Here is a 25371-nt window from a genome sequence, read left to right on the forward strand (position 1 = left end):
CTTACGTCATTAGTTCGTGCTCTGGTATTTATGATTTCCTTTCTTCTATGACTTTGAGTTAATTTAATCTTTTAAAATAGTTTCTTAAGGTGGAAGCTAAAGTAATTTATTTGAGATCTTTTTCTCTTCTACTACTGGCTCTTACAATAAATTTCCTCCTAAGTAATACTTTACTGGCATTTCACCAAATTTGTTACGTTCTGTTTTCACATTCAATACAAAATAATTTCTGACTTCTCTTTAGTTTTCTTCTTTAACCTCTAAGTTATTTAGAGTTGTATCAATTAGTTTCCAAATATTTGAGAATATTCCAGATAACTTTTTGATATTAGATTTTATCACGACCAGTGAACACATTTTGTGTGGCTTTAATCCATTTGAATTGAGGCTTGCTTTATGTGTCACAATACAGTCTCTTTTGGTAAGTGTTCCATGTGCACTTAAAGAGAATGTGTATTATGCTGTTGTTGGATGGCATAGTTTATAAATGTGTATTAGGTCAAATTCTAATATTCTATATCAGTAAACTTTTTTTTAAAGAGAAGATAGTAAATAATTTAGGCTTTGTGGGCCCTAGAGCCTGTGTCACATTATACTACTCCTAAAGTGGAAACTGAAATCATTTATTCAAGATGCTTTTCCTTTTCTTTTCTTTTCTTTTTTTAAGACAGTCTCCTTCCTCTGTTGCCCAGGCTGGGGTGCAATGGTACAATCTCGGCTCACTGCAACTTCCGCTTCCTGGGTTCAGGCCATTCTTTTGCCTCAGCCCCCTGAATAGCTGGGATTATGGGTGCCCACTGCCACACCTGGCTAATTTTTGTATTTTTAGTAGACATGGAGTATCACCATGTTGGCCAGGATGGTCTCGAACTCCTGACCTCAAGTGATCCACATACAAAATCATTCGATGAAATTATTTTGTAACATGAATGGTTTTAAAGGCTTTAAACTGTTTGTTTAAACTCTTGGCCTCCCAAAGAGCTGGGATTACAGGTGTGAGCCACCGCGCCTAGCCCTTTCTCTTTTTTTATAATGGCACTTAGTACTATCGATTTTCCTTTAAGTACTGCTTTAGTGGTCTTTTTATTTTCATTTGTTACAAAATATTGGCACCTAGTGCCAATTTCCTTCTAAATCCTACTCTTCTGTTGTAATGTGACAGCAGCCATAGACACTATCTAAGTGAATGAACTTAGACACAATTTAAGTGATTGCTGGGTCAAATGGTAGTTCTGTTTTTAGCTTCTTGAGAAATTGCCACACTGCTTCCCACAATGGTTCAACTAGTTTACAGCCCCCCACCAGCAGTGTATAAGAGTTCCCTTTTCTCTGCAACCTTGACAGTATCTGTTATTTTTTGACTTTTTAATAATAGTTGTTCTGACTGGTGTGAGATGGTATCTCATCGTGGTTTTAATTTGCATTTCTCTAGTGATCAGTGATGTTGTGCTTTTAAACATATGCTTGTTGGCCGCATGTATGTCTTCTTTGGAAAAGTGCCTCTTCATGTCCTTTGCTCACTTTTTAGTGGGGTTATTTGATTTTCTCTTGTAAATTTTTGTACATTCCTTTTAGATGTTGGGTATTAGAGCTTTGTCAGATGTATAGTTTGCAAATATTTTCTCCCATCCTGTAGACTGTCTGTTTACCCTGTTGATAGTTTCTTTTGCTGTGCAGAAGTTCTTAAGTTTAATTAGATCCCATTTGCCATTTGTCAGTTTTTGTTTTTGTTGTGATTACTTTTGACATCTTTGTCACTGACATCTTTGTCCATTCTTATGCCCAGGATGGTAATGGCTAGGTTGTCTTCCAGGTCTTCTACAGTTTTGGGTTTTACATTTAAGTCTTTAACTCATCTTGATTTGATTTTTGTATATGGTGTAAGGTGGAGATCCAGTTTTAATTTTCTGCCTATGGCCAGCACTGTTTATTGAATAGAGAATCCTTTCTCCATTGCTTGTTTTTGTCAGCTTTGTTGAAGATCAGATGGTCTTAGGTGTGTGACCTTATTTTGGGGCTCTATATTCTGTTCCACTGGTCTATGTGTCTGCTTTTGTACCAATACTACGCTGTTTTGGTTACTGTAGCCTTGTAGTATAGTTTGAAGTCAAGTAGCGTGATGCCTCCAGCTTAGTTCTTTTTGCTTAGAATTGCCTTGTAGACACTGGGGCCTACTTGAGGGTAGAGGGTGAGAGGAGGGAGAGGGGCAGAGAAAATAACTATTAGGTACTAGGCTTAGTACCTGGGTGATGAGATAATCTGTAAATGAACTCCTGTGACACAAGTTTACCTGTATAAAAAACCTGCACATGTACACCCGAACCTAAAATAAAAGTTTTTTTGAAAGGAACTCAGAGAATAAAACAATAAAATGTGGTTGGTTGAATCCATCATTAAGAATTTATCTTAATGAAACAGAATTTTATCTCTAATTGATTCATTGACTTTTTATAGACCCTTAATATTTACAATTAACACTCATGTCTCCAAAGACGTACAGATGTGGCCTGCCATTTCTCTCTGCTCAAGTTTTGCCTCTATTCCTTTTTTGGATGTGATGCCATCAGGGATTCTTGGGCAGTTTTCACGTGGTTCTGTGGTTACTGATTCTGAACAAGGAAGCCAACATCTCTATGTACACATCACGACCTGTTCATAAAAGATGAAATGATTTTGTAACATTAACGGTTTTAAAGGTTTTAAACTTTTTTAAAAAAAATCTATTTGGACTTCTGTTCTGCATTTAGATTGAGATTCTTACAGAAAACCCCAAGTACAATTCATCATTTATTAGAGAAGATATTTGCCTTTCAGAAAAAAAATGAAAAATGTGGCCTATGAGCTCTTGAAGGCAAGAATGGTATGTTTGTTATTTTTCTGTATTCACAGATGTGATCATTCATGATACATTCACATTGCAGCATGAATGAACAGATGCTTGATAAATGTTGTCCAATTGACTCACTGACTGAGAAATGGATGTTTCTTCATTTGTAAAATATAAAGAATAATAAAGCCTACTCTCCTCTGGAAAAAAAAAAAAGATTACCATGGTTTTGAACAATTTGATTGTAATGTACCTTGGTGTATTTTCCTTCATGAGTCTTGTTCTTGGGGTTTGTTGAACTTCCTGGATCTGTGGCTTTATAGTTTTCATCAAATTTAGAAAAATTTCAGTTGTATTTCTTCAAATAATTTTTCTTTTCCCCCTTTTGAAACGTCCTTTAGGCACTTATAAATATGTGTACATTAGTCTGTTTCAATTGTGTGACAGCTCACAGATCTGTTCATTACAAAACATTCCCTGTTCTCTGTGGTTTTATTTTGGATAGTTTCTATTGCTGTATATGCAAGCTTACTAATCTTCCAATCTCTTCTTCTGAAATGCTAATCTGCCATTAACTACATTCAGCATTTTCATTTCACACATTGTAGTTTTAAGCTCTAAAACTTTGGTTGGGGTCTTATAAATATCTTTTACATCTCTATTTACCTTTTCAAATGTATGGAATACAGCTATAATTTTTAAAACATTGTTGGTTGCTAATTCTATCATGTGCTGACCATTCTAGCTTGGTTTTGATGGAGTGACTTATTTTCCTACTTCTCTCCAGGCCTAATAATTATTTATGGGTTGCCAGATGATGTAAATTTCACCTCATTGGGTGTTGAATATTTTTGAATTCCTATAAGAATTTTTGAGCTTTGTTCTGGGTTACAGCTATGTTACTTGAAAACAGTTTGACCTTTTGGGTCTCGAATGTTAGATTTCTTTGATGAGACAAGCTCAGTAGTTAGGCTAGTGCTGATTAATCCCTTTCATTGAGACAAGACCTTTCCATGTACTCTTCCCGATGCTTTATGAATCATAGGGTTTTCTAGTCTGACTTGTGGCCATAAGCACTATTCTTGACCACACGTGAATGACTGGCACTGTTGGCTCTCTATATTTGAAATTCTCTATAATAGAATTAAAAAAGGGATAATATCAGGGAAAGCAACAGAGCCATAATGAGTACTGTTTTAGTTAGGGTGGTCAGGGAAAGCCTCTCTTATGAGATGCGTTTTGAGAAGAGGCTTGATTGAAATGAATTAGCAACATGAAGATTAAAATAAGTTAAGTCTATAGTGTGCTTCAGTTAGAAAGCCATTGATGGCTTCATTCTATTTTACTGTTTTCAGTGGAGAGTGGAACTGGCTGAAAATGAGGAGGGGAAGACAGTATTCTTTTTTTTTTTTTTTTTTTTTTTTGAGACATAGCTTTGCTTTTTTATCCAGGCTGGAGTGCAGTGCATGGTGGGATCTCAGCTCACTGCAACCTCTGCCTCCCAGGTTCAAGCCATTCCCCTGCCTCAGCCTCCCAAATAGCTGGTACTACAAGCATGCACCACCACACCCAGCTAATTTTTGTATTTTTACTAGAGATGGGGTTTTGTCATGTTGGCCAGGCTGGTCTCGAACTCCTGATCTCAAGTGATCCGCCTGCCTCAGCCTCCCAAAGTGTTGGGATTACAGGTGTGAGCCATTGTGCATGACCAGTATTATTCTTTCTAATAGTTTATTCTTTCTAATAGTTTAGTAGAAATACCTTTCTAATAGGAAGGGAAGAGAAGAGAGTTGTTTTTCTTCTCTCTGGTGGGAAGGACACTAAGCATATCTGATACAGTACAGAATTTTCCACGTCTCTGCTTGGAATTGTCATCTGACTGTAGCTTTCTTTCTGGGGCCACTTTTTCTGATCCTATTTCCTTTTAATTTTAGGTAGTTTTCTTTTCTTTTTTTTTCTGCCTAGTTATCTGCTTCAGCCCTGCATAATTCCTTCCTTTAGGAAGCCACCTTTGAATCTCTTATCAATACCAGGTACCACATAGAGAGGATTACCAGAATCCTGTGCTGTTGGAGGCTTTTATTTCCTCAGCTTTTGCACACATCGATTCTTCAGTTGTTTGTGTTTTTACCTGTTTTCTCTCTACTGACTTTGACTTCATTATTCACTTTCCATTTCAACCTTGTCTTGCCTTTTAGACTAGATTTTCAGCATTGTTTTCTTATCTATAATCTTGTCTACTTGTTGGCCAAAAATTAGGTCCTTTGTATACGCTTTCTTGGGACACACTGTCTTGAGATTATTTCAGTGCAGTCCCAGGATCTATATGCTGTTTACTGAAGTTAAGCTACTAAAAATCACACATTAGGTTGTTATCCTACAGTTCTGGATACCTTCTTGGTAAAGCTATGGCCAGTTTGTGCTCAAATTAACATCCCCCATGGCTAGCTAACCTGTCATGAGAGGCAGAAAAACATCACTCTTATAACCAGAATCCCTGGGCCCAATAACCAGTAATAGAGACCAGGGCAGAACTGCTGTTTCTGCATCCAAAGGCACAACTCCACAGTTCTGGAAACTCTCAGAACACTGTGGTTTATTCTAAAGCACCCACTAAGGCATTTTCTCCACCAGTTCAGTCCTGGTCTTTTCTAATGTTTTGTGTGATGACATGGGAAGTGTGCATAAAGCACTTTTGTTGAACAATGAGTATGATGATGGTTATCTTGAGAAAATCACTAGGGACCTAGTTTGAATTGCAACTGAATTATCTGCTTCTTGCCATGGAATGTTTTTTCTACTTGAAAAAGTGACTGCCAGACAGACCATGATTATTCAGATATGTGCATTTGGAAAATACTTTCTCAAAAATGAATGAAATGAACTTGTTACTTCAAGAAAGCAACTGACAGTATTTGTTGTCAATGATAAATTTCAAGTTTTCAAGCAAAGGAGGATGCCTTATATTTATGAGGTTTACTTTAGTATTTTTTTCTACTTAACTTTTCTGTAAATTATCCAAGTGATGGCCAGGAAATGGCCTCTATTAAGCAACTCCTCCCATACGGTGTTCTGTTATTTGACACAACCAACCGGTACAATTCTTGTTGTGGTAAAGGAGCTATTTCTCGCAAAATAGGATTTTAGTGGCCAAGGACTACACTTTAAAAATGTGATTTAGCAATTGTATTATCTTACCAGTAAGGGGCAGCAAATAACAATGTTTGTTTGAAATACTAAGCCATTATTGTACAGTAATTTGGAATCTGTCCTTTTCTTCTTTTGTTTAATGAATAAATCTCTGACTCCTGTCTCACTCTTCCTACTGATGTTAAAGTCAGAGAGATTGAGGATGAAAGGCACATTCTAAAGGGAAAAGAGTAAATTATAACATTTAAACTACAATACTAAGAAAAGTAAATCTGCCAGTCCTTTATGCTGACAAATGGTGACTTTCTTTTCTAAGTTGGGTCTTAGTAACTGCCATAAACCAAGTATCCACAAAATGTATTCAGCCCACTAATGAGAAAGAGAAGGTAAAAGTAATATCTTGCCTTAATTCAATATTTCTATCAAAAGATTGGTTTCTCATCTGTGCTTTAGACATCTAGTTTAATAAAAACTTTTATGTCATTTTAATAAGTATTTATCAAGTACATACCATAAGCCAGGACCATTCTAGGTATTTGAGACAAAGGATAAGCAAAATAGATTTTTTTTTTTTTTTTTGAGGTGGAGTCTCGCTCTGTCGCCCGGACTGGAGTGCAGTGGCCAGATCTCAGCTCACTGCAAGCTCCGCCTCCCGGGTTTATGCCATTCTCCTGCCTCAGCCTCCTGAGTAGCTGGGACTACAGGCGCCCGCCACCTCGCCCGGCTCGTTTTTGTATTTTTAGTAGAGATGGCGTTTCACCGTGTTAGGCAGGATGGTCTCGATCTCCTGACCTCGTGATCCGCCCATCTCGGCCTCCCAAAGTGCTGGGATTACAGGCGCAAAATAGATTTAATACCTGTTCTTGGGGTACTTTGCTTTAGAGGGGAGAGTTATCCAAACTAAGGGAAGGGCTAGGTAGAACAGAAGAAATGATGAACACCCAACATAAACAGAGAGCAAGATGCTAGTGAAAGGATGGACAAAAGCCAAGTGATTGCGCTGGCAACATTTCTTCAGAAACTTCTTTTGAATCTTTCACTATTTTTTTCCCATCACAAACGCTGGTGTGAAATGTAATGTTTTTCTTTCATCTGGATAAAATCTCTATCTCCATACCCCTTTCTGTCTGAAGGATAAAGCTTAATGATTTTCAAGTAAGCTTCATTGCTCCATGGATTGCTCAGTGTTTCACTTGACTCAAATTCAGAATCTGTTCTCCCTAACACTCTTTCACCTTAGGTTTAGGAAACAACTTTTGTTGTTTGAGCTGTCTCAGTGCTGTGTTGTAATCTTTGAAATATAACTCATTGCATATGGTACTCGTGAGTTCTCTTTCTTGCTGACATCAATATCAAGATGTGATTACAACCAAGATGTGATCTGCTGTGGTGACTTCTGGCACTCCAGAGGACCTCTGCAGGGCAGCTCATGGGCGTGCACACACGTGCGCTCTCTCCCTGTCTGTCTCTCTGACTTTTACATCCTTTCTGGAATCTTTCAGAATTCCCAAGCCAAAGCAGGCCATAGGATGTTCACTGGGGCTGCACCAGATCTTTTACTGCCCCTATATCCTGTGTGGCTATATTTAAGAAACTGAACCTATATTCACCTTGAAAAGAAAATTATGTGGAAATATTCTGTGGAATAGAATATTTCAGTTGCTCAGGGTGCCATAAGTAAAGTAGGCTCAGAAACCGTTCACTTTTACAGTCCTTCATATATTCTGGGGGCTTCTATTATCCATATCTATACTTTGAAACTTAATAGTTGGAGGAATTAAATGAGATATACAGTCTTTTACAAGGCTTTTGAACTTGAGGGCTGATATTTGCACTTATTCCAGAAAAGTTTCCTTGAATGAGGGGTAGTCTAGTCAACTAATGAAAAGGAATTTAAAGGAAAAAAATGATTCAATATCAATCAAGCAATGATTTACAATTTGACCTACATGTTCAACTACACTGTTATTTAAGAATCAAAATCAAACCAACACATAACTTCTATCTTAAGCATATTTCTCTTTTCTTTTTACTGCTAACCTTCTCAAAAGAGAAATATCTACTTCTCAATCATCCAACATGTAAAATTTCCCAGTCATATGGCATACATGAAATGGAAACAGAAATACTTTGCAATTTCATGAATAGTCTTATTTCAAGTTCACTAATGTACATCTGCATTAGAAAGAATATAGAAGTTTCTGTGTTTTCCAGAATTCCAATATTGTCTGTGAGTTTTAGATTCACCTGCAGAGGGCAGCAAATAGCAGTGCAAATCCCTGTTCTGTAACTGTTTAGACCTCAGGTTTCGTAGTAGCAATTGATTATGCAAGCATGAATGCTTGTTTACGTTACTTAAAATCAATACTGAAAGGTTTTTTTTAACGTAAGAAAGATTTTTTTGTGGCTACTTTAAAAAAAATAAAAGTAAATGCTGGGCTGACAGTGAAAAAGACATAGTCAAATTTATTTTTGGTAGCTCTTTATTCCTCTGGTACTTCTAGAGCTTTTTTTTCTAGACAACTATGACCCGCTTACTTAAATAAGTTTAAGGCAGAAACCACGAGAGAAAAGTAAAGCACCGACATTGGTTTTTTGCCTTAGTGGCAATTGCTGAGCACAGAAGATCTCAACCATTTGTTGTTAAGGGTTCATGGATGGAAGACAAAGCCTATGACCCACTCAAGTTTGAGATTATATCAGGAGATTCCTTCTAAACAAAACCAGAACCCCAAAGTGTTATGCTCCCAGTTTAAGAATGCATTAGAAATAAACTCTGACATTAATCTGGAACAGAACAAAAAATTTCCTATCTTGAAACTTGATTATTCAACCTTGATTTTCATGGGAGGTGGAAAGAATTTCTCCTGAAGATTCCCAACTACAATTTGGCTTCTATTCAAGTTTGTATCCAGAATTCACACCACCTGGTGTTATGAAACACACACACTCAAGCAAGAAACCTGAAGCCAATGATGTAGTTTAAATTGATGCAGCACTGATGATGTCCACAAATACCTGACAGAAGCAAATGCTAATCCTCCCATGAAGAAATCCACTTTCATCTCAGGCCTCAAATAATTTCCACAGATAAAGTTCAAATGAAAATGAGAAAATTCAGGCCAGGGATGGTGGCTCACAACCCGTAATCCTAGCAGTTTGGGAGGCTGAGGTGGGTGGATCACCTGAGGTCAGGAGCTTGAGACCAGCCTGGCCAACATGGTGAAACCCCGTCTCTACTAAAAATACAAAAATTAGCCAGGCGTGGTGACACATGGCTGTAATCCCAGCTACTCAGGAGGCTGAGGCAGGAGAATCGCTTGAACCCAAGAGGTGGAAGTTGCAGTGAGCTGAGATCGCGCCATTGCACTCCAGCCTGGGGGACAAGAGCGAGACTTCATCTCAAGCCAAGGCATGGTGGTGGACGCCTGTAATACTAGCTACTCAGGAGGCTGAGGCATGAGAATCGCTTGAACCCGTGAGGCGGAGGTTGCAGTGAGCCAAGATTGTGCCACTGCACTCCAGCCGGGGCAACAGAGTGAGACTTTGTCCAAAAAAAAAAGAAAAGAAAAGAAAAGAAAAGAAAATGAAGAAAATGAGAAAGCTCAAAGAGAAAAAAAGTCACTAAATATACAGGGAAACAAGGCACTGTGAATGAGAGCAACTATAAACAATATTAAGGCTCAAAAGTCTTCATATGTAGGAATTATAAAACTGAAAAAATAAAAATAAGCTTGTTTACAATGTTTCACACAAACATATAGAATGGTGAGTAAAAAGTTAATAGATGTGTAAAACCCAGCCGTTCTAGAAATGAAAAATATAATGAAAATGGACGATTTTACACAAAATTGTCTGTAATTGAAACCCAGAGTTATAAAGAAATAGAAAATACAAAAGAGACACGAAGGACAGAATAAGACGGTGTAATATTTATCCAGTTGGGATTATAGAAGAAGAGAGAGATAGAGATAGAACATGAGGTAGAAGCTATATTTGAAGATATTAACTGAGAACTTTTTAGAACTTGTGGAATAAAACAAGCATTAGTTCCAGGAACTCTAGTGAACGAGGATAACTTAAGTCAAAGTTAGAGGTTCAGCAAATTGCAAATCATTACACAAGAAACAAGAAAAAAATAGAAAGAAAAAAAGAGGAAAATATTCTTAAAAATTTGATGGATTTTTTTCTAAATAAGAAATTTATCCAAATCCCATTTCCTGCCATATCCCTAAGAAATAATTTGTCTTATTCTTTCCCCCAAATACTTGGACAAGAGCTAGAAAAACCTGTACTGTAAATCCTATTCCTGAATAAAAGAAAAAGAGAACATTTTTGGGGGGGAGGAGTATGAGTCAATTAGAAAGGTTTTATCTTAGTTGACAGCTGTTAGATGTTTCTGGAGCAGTGTCAAGACGTGATGTGGACACCTCTAACTTTGAACAGGTAAACGTGGTATTACATTTGTGCTAGTATCACAAAATTAAATTCAGCTGAGCTAAGCTGACAACGTACAAGATACAATTTGCTCTGAGAGAACCACTGTGCGGCATAATGGTTACCAGCAAGCTGAGTAACAGGCAATAAACAGTCCGGTTATTCTACAGTCAATTTACTTCTGCATGAACCCAGTCGCTGATGTGAAGGGGAGGGGAGGGGTCAGCGTAGTTAGGGAATTTGAGGCTCCTGTGACTGCGCATGCTCTAAGCTCCAAGCCCACAACCTCCTTTGAACGAAGACTACCGCCAACGCTAGCGCAAGGGGGCAGATGTGGTTGTAGGTTTTCTGCCTGCAGAGGTAGAAAAATAGTTCGTCTAACATCTCAGCAAGTAAGTCACAGGAACCTGCCAAAGCTCCACCCTCTAAATCGCGGCTGTGTATACGGAAGTGATACTGTAATCAAACTAAGGAGGAGGAGGGAGAGAGGGGAGAAAAGGGGATACAAAGATACAAATAAAAGTAAAAAAATCTCACTTTTCTCGAGTAAGTACAATTACCTGTTCGCAAATATTTGGGAATAGGTGCAAAGATTTGCTTTAAAATAATTTTTAACATAGTTTCCTTAATAATTAATGAAGGTATACCTTTCTCTATTGAATACTTGCAAACATACTTATTCAAAGAGCATTCATTATAACTTTTTCTTCTCATTCTCTTAAATGCCAACAATGTTTTTCGCTTTGTCTCTGTCAAGATTTATTTTGGGAGGGAAAAGTTGAAGGAAACTGTTTCTCAAAATTTAATACATAATTCTACGTGATTACATTCAAAACTGTTCTTGCAAGATTTGAATTCAGAATATTATTTAATAACAATATTTCAGTAACTATGTTCACTTATTTTTTAAAAATTTAAAAAAGGAATTGTCTAGAATATTATTTAGTAATGATATTTCAGTAACTACATTTACTGAATGTTGTTTAATTTCAGAAAAATAAAAGGAATTGTCTTTGTTCTATATTGAGTTTTAAAAATAAGAACGCTAACTCTTTTGATTTTAGTGAAGTGAGGTGAAGCACCAGTGGTGAAGTTATGGTAGGTTTCATGGTCAAATGAAGGTGACTCATTTTAAAGTTCAGGCTGCCACAAACACTTTGGACAAGCACTTGGGCACTTAAAATTCATGTCTACTGCACACCGTTATTCTTCCTTTGTAGTTTTCTTAACAGGATGCTATAGGATGTTTTGAAATCATTAAGTTAAAGCCAACACTCATTATTTGAAGAATATGGTTTTATTTCATATTATATTATATTTTTGGGCTAAGCAACATTAAATTCCAGCATACATTGATTTTTTTTCCACTCTCAACAACAGCAACAAACTGAGCAGATTGTACCTCATAGATCCCTAAAATTCATGTTTGAACATTTTCTGTAGTTTGGGCAATTGGTATTAAAATTGTTAAAATAAACTTGACTGTTTTTTCTTGTCTTTTTTTTAAATGAAATAAAACAACTACTATATATTATTTTTCATTAATGGGAAGATTTTGAGAAAGAAAATACATTTAAATTTTGGCTCAGGTTTAATTGCATACATACACAAGTCTCGTTCAGACAATATTCAATAGAAAATACAAACATAAGAAATCTATTATTCAACCTGAGCCTCTAAATATTTTGCATATGATATACTAATAAGAACAGGGAAAAGGACAGTCAATTCCTAATATATGCATGCATTTATAATTGAAGTTATTTTTGTGTAAGTATGGTAAGTAGAATAGATAGTATTTAAACCTTTAGATTTATAGGATGATAAAATAGGAAAATACCCCAAAGCTTAACACAAAAAGTCATTGTTGAGTTCAGTTTCATATTTTGAAACACTGAAATGAATAAAAACACAATAAATAAATCTATGAACTTGCAATTTACCTTTTATTCCCTTTTTTCTAGGATATGTAATGACAATACAAGTTTGTGAACAGAGGGACCACCATGACAAACAGGCTTCTTGGAGAACAAGGCGAGTCCAGTTCGGTTGCCAGAGTTAACATATAGTGTGTTTCCTGTGATTGGTGTGGTTCTCAGGTGCTTGCTGTAAATTTGGGCAGTGTTAAAGGGTTGGCATTTCTAGGTTTGGTCAACCTGATAGTGCTTGTACCATAATCATATAGGATGGTGAAACAGGTATGGGACTTAAGTCCTTAAGAAATTTAAGATTTAACTTTTTAAAATGTAAAAGATCTAATCTTTTATATCATTAAGATTTGATCTTTTAAGATGCTTGAGTTAAGTGAAACTCATAAGAAACTGGTAAGTTGTTTCTCTAGCTTTTAAAAATATATGGAGTGAGTTCTATAATTCCTCAGGAGGTAAGAGCTGTTCCTTTTGAGCTGAAGAACATATTGCATTTCCTATTTCATTGCAGAGATATTTCCCTACTTTAAAATGTTATCCTCTTTTCATCCACACAAAAATTGTGAAACAGAGAGGGTTGGGGCCAGCAAGGAAGTTATGAAGAAAAGTAATTTCACATTAGGTGGGCTGGAAGCCAATAGCTTAATTTTAATATGACCAAGTAGATTATTTATTATTTATATCTGTTTTAAAATAATAACAATTATAAAGACAATAATAAAAAATATTGTCTTTAAAATAGGTGATTTAAAGCATATTTATATATTGCATAAATGATTAATAATGTATGATTAGCAAACAGCTGTTTGAAATTTATCATTATGCATAGACATTTCCAGAAAATTAGTGTTCTATGAATTTTATGTATTTCATTATCAGTAAAGTATTCTCTAATCATTGAAAAATAAGCACTGCTTTTCTATTTTTAGCAACCTCACAGTTTCCTTTTTGATAATAACACATTTGTATTTCTTTTATTACATATAGAAGTGAAGATAAACATTTGGGATATATGTGGAAGGGACAGAAATAAACACATGTCCTTTAAGTAACTTACAGTACTCTTTATAGTTGGTATAAAAACCAAACACTCATGAAGAAATTGGAGATATTTAAAACAAATAAGGAATTATTGGAAATAATATTAAAGGATACTGACTTCAAGCACAGTATGGATTCAGTTTCAAGGAGGAAGTGAAATTGAATCTGTACTTTGAAGGATAAGTTACTTAACATCAAGGAGGTGGAGGGCATTTCTTGTTGGAGATGAAAACAAAAAGCCTAAAGAGTGATGGAGACAAGAATGAGGAAGGCACGTGGTGAGGACAGTGGAGAGAGGGACCAGATTGGAGAAGATAGCATTTGTTGGGACTAAGCAGGACAGTGGGAAGTAAGATTTTCCAGAGAGTGGTACTTTGCTTATAAAGACCCTAAAAGCCAAGCAAGAGAGTCTGGATGCAGTGAAATAAGCAACAGAGAGACATTGATATTGAGTAGTTTCTTAAGTATTAATATTTGCATATAAATTAGTAGTATTTTTTCTAATACTTAATAGAACCTAAAATTACACCTCTAGTCTTGTTTTCATCAACTTAGAATTTTCATTTCAAGTGAAAATTTCACCTTTATTATTTAAAGGATTGAAATAAAACCCTAATCTAGAACATATGGAAAAATGTCTCTGAATACATCAATAGAAGAAATTGCTCCTGGAATAATTGCAGTTATGAATTTAATAAGGTAGAATAATTGCATTACATTTTTCTAGAAAGCTAAACAAGCTTTGAGCATGCCAGTCTTTTAGTAATAAGGATGGCAGTATAGAGCAAAGGAAAAGACTGTGAGTACCCACAGGGTGGTATTTGTGGCTGTGTATGGGGTTATTGGGAGTTACTGTTCTACCATGGAGAGCCAGGAGCAGGAGGCCATCGACGACTTACTGACGCTTCTCCACACTCAGAAACAGGAAAGACATAATGCAGAACACCAGGTTGCATGTCAAATGCCCTCTGACTCACTCCTTAGTAGGGGGAATAGTGATAAATAATGCAAATTCCTATTTTGTAGTCTTTTAGCATTTTTTCAAGAGCATTTGCTTTATTTCACTTTATCTCCGTAGCTGTTCATCTCTAATCTGAAGAAAGCAGGTTAGATGAAAGTTGCCTAGCATCAAGTTAATGATTAGCAGAAGAACCATAATTCAACTTCAGCCTTTTTTGATTTCAAATCTGGAATTTACCTTTGTAACAAGCATCTTTGGTGATTCTTATGCACATTGCTTTGGTTTTCTATGTCTACATAAATCAATAAGGTAATTTTAGTGTCCTTGCAGAGGAAGAAACTGCGGTAAAAATTGGAACTGAAACTAAAAACAAGTTTTGATGAAAGATTGCTTTGACAACATTTACCATTGTTACTGTTGATAAAATAATATGCTTTTTACTCAAACAAAAATTTTATCGTTTCTGGCCTAACCAGAGTGTGTAAATTCTTTGAAAAAGTTCTATTCTTCCCAGATTGACTTCAAGTATGCCACATTTTGTACAGAGAAGATATTCTGTATGAAGAACTCAGTATTTATTATAATGCTGGAAAAGATTTCTCTCAACAGTAAGTTTCTCTCATTTCAAATAATGAGAGAAAGCATATTGGCTCAAAAGAGCAAGATAAATTATCACAATATCATAAGAAAATATTTACTTTATTCATGACAAAAATACTAGTTTGTTTTTAGAAATATTTTCTGGCAAAATAAAGGTCTGAATATAATCATTTTAGTTATCTAGTTATTAGAGTCTAGGAACACATTTTCTGAAAGGGATTAATATGGACACATTTTGAATTGAGCAGGATTACTTTTGAAGGACTTCAGGATGTGTTAAGGAAATATTTTTCTTGCTTCCTTTGTACTGCAAAGCAGTAAACCTAATTCTTTGACCTATAAGTTAAAAATAGTCTGGTATAAAGTCATCAGAAAATGGTTTCTTCCTTGAAGTAGAGGAATGCATTTCAGCAATAACCTTATGATAATCTCCACTTTCATGCTATTTGGTGGAGCACATCAACGCATTGCCTAGTAATTGGCTTCCGATTAATTCTCCATTTAGTTTTGACATAGAACTCTTTGGGTACAGAGGGACAAGCTTAACTTTGAGCCTGTGAATATGGGGATGATGCTGGACTAAGGGAATTTTAAAATTTGGAACTGACATAACTGATATAAACAAGGGACATACCGCTTAGGGCAAGCTGGGGATGGGTGGGTGGGGAATGAACACCACTACAAAAGGGAGAGGAAACTGGTTTTGGAGATTCAAATTGGAAATCGGCCCTACTTAAGGATGGACCCACCGACTACCAGGACTTGGATAAACTGTGCTAGAGATTTGACCCTGTGTGTTTATTGTAAAATAGAACAAAACCAAAACAATTCAATTAACTTAGACAATCCATGTACTTAAACCAGTTCTACAGTTAAGACCATGTTTCACAAGCAGAAGTGAGTTTTCAAGCATAATTTTTACATAGGTATGTCTAATGGTAGAGTATTGGAGTGAATTTAGTTTTTAGTAGTGTGACTTTCTGTCTTTCTTTGGTCTCTTTTCCATGCCTTTCATCACTTGATAGGTTTTAGAGGAGTGGAGCAAAAATAAAATTTTCACTTAATTTTCCAGTGCCAGTATACTTAAAATTCTAGCTGGAGGTAACTCTTCCTTATCTAGTATTTAGCTATTTTTATGATATTTATATTTTCTTTTTCTACCTTATCAGTTAAATACATAAATTCTTATATTGCTACATTTGTTATAGGTGCCAAATATATATATATGTATATCTGTAAAAATGCTTAGCTATTAGTAACTTGGAGGATTTTTCAATGAGAGAAAAATCTTGTTGAAATCCTATGTATTCAGAGAAATATATCATGTTAATTGTAATCTGTCCTTCATAAGTTTCAAAGAAAGTACAAATTATAGATGATTAATCTCTATGTAACCTACCTGACCCTACCACTTTAAAGATATTAAAGAGAGGCCAGGTGTGGTGGATCAAGCCTGTAATCCAAATGCTTTGGGAGGCCAAGGTGGGAGGATCACTTGAGGCCAGGAGTTTGAGACCAGCCTGGGCAACATAGCAAGATGTCATCTCTACAAAAAGTAAGAAATAAAAAAAATTATCCAGGTGTGGTGGTGCATGCCTGTAGTCCCAGCTACTTGGGAGACTGAGGTGAGAGGATCACTTGAGCCCCAGAGGTTCAAGATTGCAGTGAGCAGTGATTGCACAACTGTACTCCAGCCTGGGCAACAGAATGAGGCTTTGTGTCTAGAAAAATAAAATGGGCCGGTTGTGGTGGCTCACACCTATAATCCCACCACTTTTGGAGGCTGAGGTGGGAGGATCACTTGAGCTCAGGAATTTAAGACCAACCCGGACAACATGGTAAAACCTCGTTTCTACAAAAGATAGATAACTTAGCCAGGTGCAGTGATGCACGCCTGTAGTCCCAGTTACTCGGGAGGCTGAGGTGGGAGAATGGCTTTAGCCCAGGAGGCGGAGGTTGCAGTGAGCCAAGATCACACCACTGTACTCTAGCCTGGGCAACAGTGAGACCCTGACTCAATAAAATAAAATAAAATATCTAAATATTCATATTCATATTTTTTGATGAAGGAAGGCATGTTCTGTACCCTCAGTATGTGGGGAAACACATAGATGAAGTGATAATAATTGGAATTTGTTGTGGTCCTTTGGATCATCCACAGTAATGATAAACTTGATTCTCCTCTGAGTTCTGAAGGGATCGATGACTTTGTCACTTACAATGTTATTTTCCTTGATTTGGGTCTCAGTCCAACTCAGACCAGAGGGCAGTCTCTGTACTTGGGTGAGCCTTACTCTCCTTGGGTTGTTGATGGGCTGTGTCTCTTAGTTTCCCAATACAAATACATACATTTCTGAGCTGGGTATAAATGAGTTAACTTAACAGATAATTTTAACTTTAGCAAAGTCATTGAATGAAGACATCACAGAACTAAATTTTGGTAAGTGAGAAGAGAAGGGAAAGAGAAGTAAGCAGAGAATGACAGGGACTATGGCCGACTTTGGCCTGTCAACGTAGCATAAGGGCCCTTGGGCGGTCAAGTGAGGTGAAGACACAAAAGAGATGGCTGGGACACTCGTTTACCTGCCAGTTTTGAGGTCAGAGAGAAACCTCATCTACCTGTCGGTGTTGCTTGAGCGAGACGTGGTCATTAGTATCTATGAGCTCTGACATGTCTTTATGTGTTTAACATACCCAAACAAGAAGTAACTGGTTCACCATTAGGCCCTTTCTGCTGGGTTCTTCATTTGGTTAAGGACGTCATCGCAGTGACTCATGTCTCTCCCTCTGCTTGCTTATTTTTTTTTTTTTTTTTTTTGAGACGGAGTCTCGCTCTGTCGCCCGGGCTGGAGTGTAGTGGCCGGATCTCAGCTCACTGCAAGCTCCGCCTCCCGGTTCCCACCATTCTCCCGCCTCAGCCTCCCGAGTAGCTGGGACTACAGGCGCCGCCACCACGCCCGGCTAGTTTTTTGTATTTTTAGTAGAGACGGGGTTTCACCGTGTTCGCCAGGAGGGTCTCGATCTCCTGACCTCATGATCCACCCGCCTCGGCCTCCCAAAGTGCTGGGATTACAGGCTTGAGCCACCGCGCCCGGCCTCTGCTTGCTTATTAAAGAATTTGTTATAGCCTGAGGATTGTACTTCTTTCATACCATTGTTCATCTGTTTCTTTCTTTTTATTCCCATTGCTGGAATCAGGTTCAGGACTTCATCACCTCTTGCCTGGATTATTGATTTGCTTTCTAACAGGAAGTCGTTATCTCAATAATAACTCTGCTTTCTCTCTGATGGAATTGAGGCAGAACCAGTTTTCTTTCTTTTTTTGCTTAGATTCACTCTACACTTGTAATATTTTTGCTAAAACGTATCAGTGATTACCCATCATTACCAATAAAATTGACTGTAGACTTTTTTTCTGACGTTCAAAGTCAGCCACAAAAATGCCCAATTTTTCTTTTAGGCTCCTTTTCCTCTATTGCTCTAAATAGTTGCCAAACTCATCGCTATTTCATGAACATGCCCCACCAAATACTTACATGGCAGTTTGTATCCTGATGTTGCCATCACCTGGAGTGTGCTCTTCCACTTCTCTTGCCCCAGTGCTGTGTAGTTGACATGTGTTCCAGATACATTCTTTGTGAAATATTTCTGGTTTTTCTAAACAAGATGTAATCAGTTTTTCCTCTGCACCATCATAGCTGTGTAAACAACTTCCATGCTAGATTTTAGTTTGCTCTTTTCTATTATAGTTTTAATTTTTCTTGTTTCTCCTTTTAGACTGTAAACATATTCAAGAAAAAAAACTGTATTTTATTATTTCCTGTATCTTCTATCTAGTATATGTCTCAATGCCTTGTATAAAATGGGAGCTCTGTAAATGTTTGTTAGATTGAGAGTAATTTGTCACAGATATATATATACATACACACACACACATACACACACACATACACATACGTAAAATTGATGTAATGTGCTTTTACGCACACCATCAGGAAGGAATATTTACAATGCACATAAAGGTACGACTTAAAAAAAGGTATATATTGTTTTTCAAATGATCTTGGTTGATGATAGGTCTTCCCAAAAGTAGTCTATGACCTTGCTGGTTCAAATACAATAAAATTCTCTCAAACTCATGGTTCTATTGTTTTCAAATCCTTATGTAAATATGGAAGAAAAAATTGCTTTGGCTCACTGAACTAGTAGAGTGACTAATTATAAAAACATATGTAAGTGTGTACATTTATTAATTAGTGCAATATGAGTCTTTTTGCCTGTTCATTTCTATCAATTGGAAAAGTAGACATATTTTAAAGTCAAGGGAAAGTTCTAAACATTTCCATTGCATTCTGTCTAATAAAAGGGAAATAATGTTTAAATCAAAAGTATGGAAATACTGAAGTGCAAAGTACCACAGACAATTTAGTTAGTAACTGAGCTTATTAACATTAACATAAATGAAATGCATTTTTTACTTTTAAAAAGATGTTAAGAGTATAATAACTGTGGTGAGTAATCTATGATATGTAGTGCCTTAAATTTGATTCCTAAGTAAACAAGGAGCAATTACAACAACGTCACCCATGCCCCTTTGTTGAGTTATTGTTACTAAGGTAAGGCTTTGATTTCAAATGCTGATAATATATGGATAAGATAATATTATTCTAGAAGTTTATATTAAACAAACATATTAAATATGCACAAGTTCAGTATCGAATTATTTTGGTGTACCTAACCCACTTTTTGATTACTCTTTACTACCTAAACACAAGGACAGTTTCAAGTTCTGACTTTTTTACATTTTCTCCAGTCACACTAAGTAAGAGTTGCCTCCTTCCCCCTCCCTTTTGCTCAGGGTAAGATGGAGAAGGGACAAGAATGGAGATAGGTTAAATGTGTGCTTTGTGGTGAATTATATTTTCTTCTACAAAATAATATAATTATATTATAAAACAATAGGACTAGATAGAAATTATGGAGGGAGGTATGCTGTTAACTGAAAACTCTTCTATAATTATTGTGAGACATAAACATGGAAAATCGCTGTCATTAACATTGTATATATATGTATTATTTTTTTCCAGTCAGCTTTTTAGGAACATTGCATAGGCAAAATATTGTTTATAACCCACATAAATTATTTTCTAATTTTGAGTACCCTAGAATAATGGTGATCAATAAATTTTATATTCACATTGCTATTATCATTTTAGCAGTATTCAGGTATTTCCCTCTAAAAGCTTAAGTGTTTTATTATTTAGCATTCATCTAGTTACTCCTCCCCTCAAAAACCCCCATCCTTCAATAATAAACATTTTTAAAACTAGCATCGACATCGCACAAGTTTTTGGAATGCTTTCTTGAAGTCTTCATTAAAGATTGTGTAAATCAGTGGATTTATAAGGGAATTGAGATATCCAAGCCATGTTAAAAAATTGGACATTTCTTCAGAAATTTTACATTTTTCACAAACATTAACAACTAATTCTTTTACAAAAAAAGGAAGCCAACATATTACAAATGCACCCAAGATTAATCCCAGGGTAGTGGCTGCTTTCCGCTCTCTTGTACCTGAGATCTTTTGCCTTCTCCAAGATTTCTCCTGCTTGAATTCAGACCTGAGACTTCTCACTGTGCTATGAATTTTATCAAAGTCTGTTGATGGATCAGTTAAAGACTTTTCTAGTACATACGGTGTGGAAACTGATTTAGTGCTTTTCTCACTGCTCTCCAAAAGGACTTGGCCATTCACCTCCTCCTTTGCAATCCTACTTGCTTGTCTCTTGTGGTACAATGTCTTTGCTGCTCGATATATTTTGTAGTAAAGGATCAAAATCAATGCCAGTGGGATGTAGAAAGCTCCAAATGTTGAGTAAATGGTGGAAACAATGTGGTCGTGCTTGATGATGCATTCATCATCTCTGCTAGTTCCTTGGTGCCTCCAGAATAGAGGAGGCATAGAGATAAAAACAGATATAATCCAAACTACTGTAATCATAATGCCAGCATGCTTTGGAGTCCTTTTCCTGGCATACTCAACAGCATCTGTGATTGCTCGATACCGATCCAAAGCTATAGCTGAGAGATGCAAGATGGAGCACGTGCAGCAGGTAATGTCAACACTCAGCCAGATGTCACAGACCACTTGCCCCATAATCCAGCTCTCTCTCACAATGTACACAATGCTGAAGGGCATCACCAGGACAGCCACAAGAAAATCTGTGACTGCAAGGGAGCAAATTAAATAATTGGCTGGATGGTGCAGCTTCCGGGTCACAATAATTGCAGCAATCACAAGGGAGTTGATAGTGGTTGTCATCAGTGCCAGCCCAGAGAGAGTGAGGGACACCAGAATTTTGGACGGCATTCTGTTTAACAGTTCCTCTGAGGTCAAGTTTTGATCCGATGAATTTAAGAAATCCATTTTCTTTGTTTTAAAAGATTAATGTAGCTGAAAAATGGATACCTGTAACAAGGGAAGAGAAAAAACAGTTCAGAGAAGGCTTCAAGAACTCTTCCTTTCAGAATAATTTTAAAAAAGTATATGTTATGCTTTCCCAGGATATTCTATAGATTAAAAAAATGAAGTTCAGATGGAAGGTTTTAGTTTTCCTTTTTATTTAATTTAAGAAATTCAGTGAGAACAGTAAAAACAAAACAAAACAAAACAAAAAAAAGTAAATTCCAAAACATTTCTTAAAATATAAGTTAAATAAAATAATTTTTAATGGATACACTAACTTGTTACTCAGTGAAATCTCTGGCATTATAGAATTGGTTTTTAAAACTGTATTAACTCTTTGCTATGTTTTTCTCTTTGTCCGTGTCAGAAAAAGTTTAAAAGTGTGGCAGGCCCAGTCTCACTAATGCAGGCCTCCATGACAACTGTCTCAGTGCTACTGACTGAGTAGTTAAGTTAAATATTCAGAGCCAGTACCCTTATTCAAAGGCTGGAATATAACAAAGAGCGCACCAAGACTTTTGCCTAGGCTTTTCCTAGGCTTGAAGCATGACAAAATAACGAAGGAATTCTTAACAGGATCCATTTAGGACTAACAAGTTTTATTGGGGGTCTGAAGAAACTCCACAAACAAGTTTATTGGGGTCTAAAGGAACTCCCCAAGCCTTTATGATCTAGCAGGAGACAAGAAAACGGTAATCACCCCAGCACCTAGACCCATTTAGATTAAGTAAACTTACTGAGGCTCCAGAAGAAGGCCTTCAGGACTGAGACCTCAGTTATAAATTAAAAGAAGTTAATCTTCTTTGTGTTTAGATGAATGCACACTTACATGCAGACATACAGCTTAGAAGGTATTTAAGCTCTGGAAAATGTTGTAATTTCCAGGTCTTCTCTCTGTAACCGGTTACAGACATAAAAACTCGCTTCCTCCCTAGTTTATCTGCATCTCGTTATTGGGCTGTGAAAAACAGCAGCCTGACCCTCGGTTTGGTCTGGGAACAAAAGCACATGCCGTTTGTGCACTGTATGATGTAATATGAGAAAATATTATATTAAAAACAGTATTCAAAATAATAAATAATTTTGTACTTAATTGAAAGTTACATAGAGAACATTATCATTAGGCTTGTGGAGACTAAAGGAATTTTAATATATTTTATGTCAAGTTATGGAGGTTATATAAAGAGAAATAGCAAAAAAAAAAAATTAGTATATCCTTAGGATTCCATGATCATTGTATGAAATTAGGAAAATGTCAGAGTGCTTACTAGTCTTTGTGGATATAAGTAGTTAATTTGGTTTAAAAAGATAAAATAAGATTAGTTGGAGTCAAATAATTGTACAACACTACCCATTATAATAATGACAACTATGACCAAACAACTCAGTTACCAAAGAAACTTGCTGGTAAGGACAGCTCCTAATAGCACTTACCCTGAAATAGAAATTCTTCTTCTGTATAAGTCACCATTGTAATGACTGGGTTACCTTGCTTCTGAAAAAGGACTCTCCATTCATGGCTTCTAAGTTTTGCTTTAGTCTGTGATATTAATTACAAGTCCATTAAGAACATTTGGACTATAATAAAATAGGATTAATATCTTTGATAAATAGCATATTATTTTTTATCAATCCTCTTTAATAACTTTTTAGCAGTTACCTATATTTTAGGAAAGGACAATATGGAGACCTGATATTTTATTCTTAGTTAGAACTATTGCTATATTTTCGTATTCCTTAAATTAACTTTAAAGTAGTTCTATTTTATTGGAACTGATAAAATAATACTTTAAAATACTTAATATTTTTATATCAAGTACTTCATAAGAATGAGTAATCATACATATAATGTGGTTAGGTATATTATAAAACACCTTGAACCAGACCTGGCAGTTCATTCCTGTAATACCAGTACTTTGGGAGGCTGTGGGCGGATCACTTGAGGTCAGGAGTTCGAGACCATCCTGGCCAACATGGTGAAACCCCATCTCTACTAAAAATACTGAAAAAAAAAAAAAATTAGTGGGGCATGGTGGCACATGCCTGTAGTCCCAGCTACTTCGGAGGCTAAGGCAGGAAAATCACGTGAACTTGGGAAGTGGAGGTTGCAGTGAGCCAAGATCATGCCACTGCACTCCACTCTAGGCGACAAAGCGATACCCCATCTCAAACAAACAAACAAACAAAAAAACAAAAAACCTTGAAATGCAGCATATTTTCTATTCTATTCTACTTTGGCTACCAGTACTAAATTTAATTTTTAGTAACTGTTTGGGTTAACAGTACTAAATTTAATTTTTATTTTCAGACATTCACTGAAGGCAAGTGCTGTTAAGCAAATTGAGTGGCAGAAGAAATTTGAATACCTGAAAAAGAGTGATTGTCTACTGGGTATTTGAGAAGTAGTTGCCTTTATATATATTTTTTTATGTCGACATTTAGCCAGTTGTAAAGGGCAACTAAGACAACTCCTGGTAAAGAATGGAGGTTAAAGTCTTAGAAATTCTAAACCAGTAGTTCTTGAATTTGGAGTACCTCAGAATCACTTGGAGGGCTTGTTAAAGCAAATTGCTGTGTTCCACCCTCCGGAGTTGGTGACTCGGTAAGTCTGGTGAGCCTGGGGATCTAAAATCTACATTTCTAACAAGTTCCCGGATGATACTGATGCTGTCGGTCCAGGAAGTCAGGTTTCCGGGCATAATCAGCAGGTTGTTTCTCATCTGTTTGTCTTAATTTTTTTTCAATGCTGTTACATCTATGGGTTTCTCTCTCTTGATTTTTGTCCTCTGAATTTCATGCTATATAATTTTTTCAGTGTCTCTCATTTTTACATTCTTATTTCTTGGAGTTTCCTAAATAAATGATCTTACAATGGCATATATATATATTTCCCTATTTTTATTGCTATCTTCATCCAGCTCTTGGACTTTGTTTTCTGGGTCTTTTAACTCCCCTTCTCTCGTAATGTTTCTATTCTTTTCAGCCAGTGTGAAAGTTACACTATGACCATATTTCTTAAAATTAGTATTGGATCACAGGGCCTATGATGTAATGGTGTGCTTAGGTACCATCAGGACAGAAATTAAAATTCTTGATATGTGTTTTTAATATCAGTGAACCTCACAGTCTTTAGCTATTTTCCCTGGAAACATTTGTAGAAGGTCAATGATTACATGTAAAATGCTTACTTCAAAGTCAACAGGATGTATTAGTAATGTGGCAAATTAATTTCTACTTTACTTCCAGTATTTCCTCTATTCCCTTACAAAATTTGCACTAAATATTAAATTTAAAAAACTGAATATTTTCTTAATTGGTTAATTCCTTTGGAATGGTGTTTGTTTGTTTATCTATTTTGTTTATTTTATTTTATTTTTTTGAGACAGAGTCTCACTCTATACCCCAGGCTGGAGTGCAGTGGCATGATCTTGGTTCACTGTAACCTCTGTCTCCCAGGTTCAAGCAATTCTTGTGCCTCAGTCTCCCAAGTAGCTAGAATTACAGGTGCCTGCCACGCCAGGCTAATTTTTTGTATTTTCAGTAGAGACGGGGTTTCACCATGTTGGCCAGGCTGGTTCAGAACTCCTGGCTTCAGGTGATCTGCCCACCACGGCCTCCCAAAGTGCTGGGATTACAGGTGTGAGCCACCATGCCCGGCCTGGAATGGAGTTTATTTAGTGCTATGGGAATTGATTTAAAAGTGCTGCCAGTTTTCATAATATGAGCAACAATAACTTTCCATTTTAATTTGCCTGATAAACAATTTTGGAATAAGAGCTCTTCAAGAGATGATTCCGAAATTACCTTTTGAATACAATTTTAAACAAGAGAAAGTGTCAGAAAGAGTTATGTGGGTTTCCAGAATAAAAATTAATTATGTAGCAAAATTGACAAGCTTAAAATTAGAGGGTGAATTAGTTGATAATTCAATGAATTTCCCTAAGCATCAAGTTGTAGCATT

The 25371-nt window shown here is 36.3% G+C and overlaps 1 protein-coding gene across 1 annotated transcript in view; it reads right to left on the reverse strand.

Moving 5' to 3' along the window:
* Window positions 1-19302: 19302 nt before the first annotated feature.
* Window positions 19303-25371, reverse strand: part of HTR1F (5-hydroxytryptamine receptor 1F) — a 152434-nt gene continuing 146365 nt past the window's right edge. Inside the window, exon 2 of the mRNA XM_033211590.1 lies at window positions 19303-21413. Within this exon, the coding sequence (XP_033067481.1) occupies window positions 20271-21371 (1101 nt within the window). The 5' untranslated portion in view covers window positions 21372-21413 and the 3' untranslated portion in view covers window positions 19303-20270. The remainder of the gene's footprint in view (window positions 21414-25371) is intronic.

Source organism: Trachypithecus francoisi, unplaced genomic scaffold (assembly GCF_009764315.1).
Source record: "Trachypithecus francoisi isolate TF-2019V2 unplaced genomic scaffold, Tfra_2.0 Lachesis_group0, whole genome shotgun sequence".
NCBI classification, from domain to species: Eukaryota; Metazoa; Chordata; class Mammalia; order Primates; family Cercopithecidae; genus Trachypithecus; species Trachypithecus francoisi.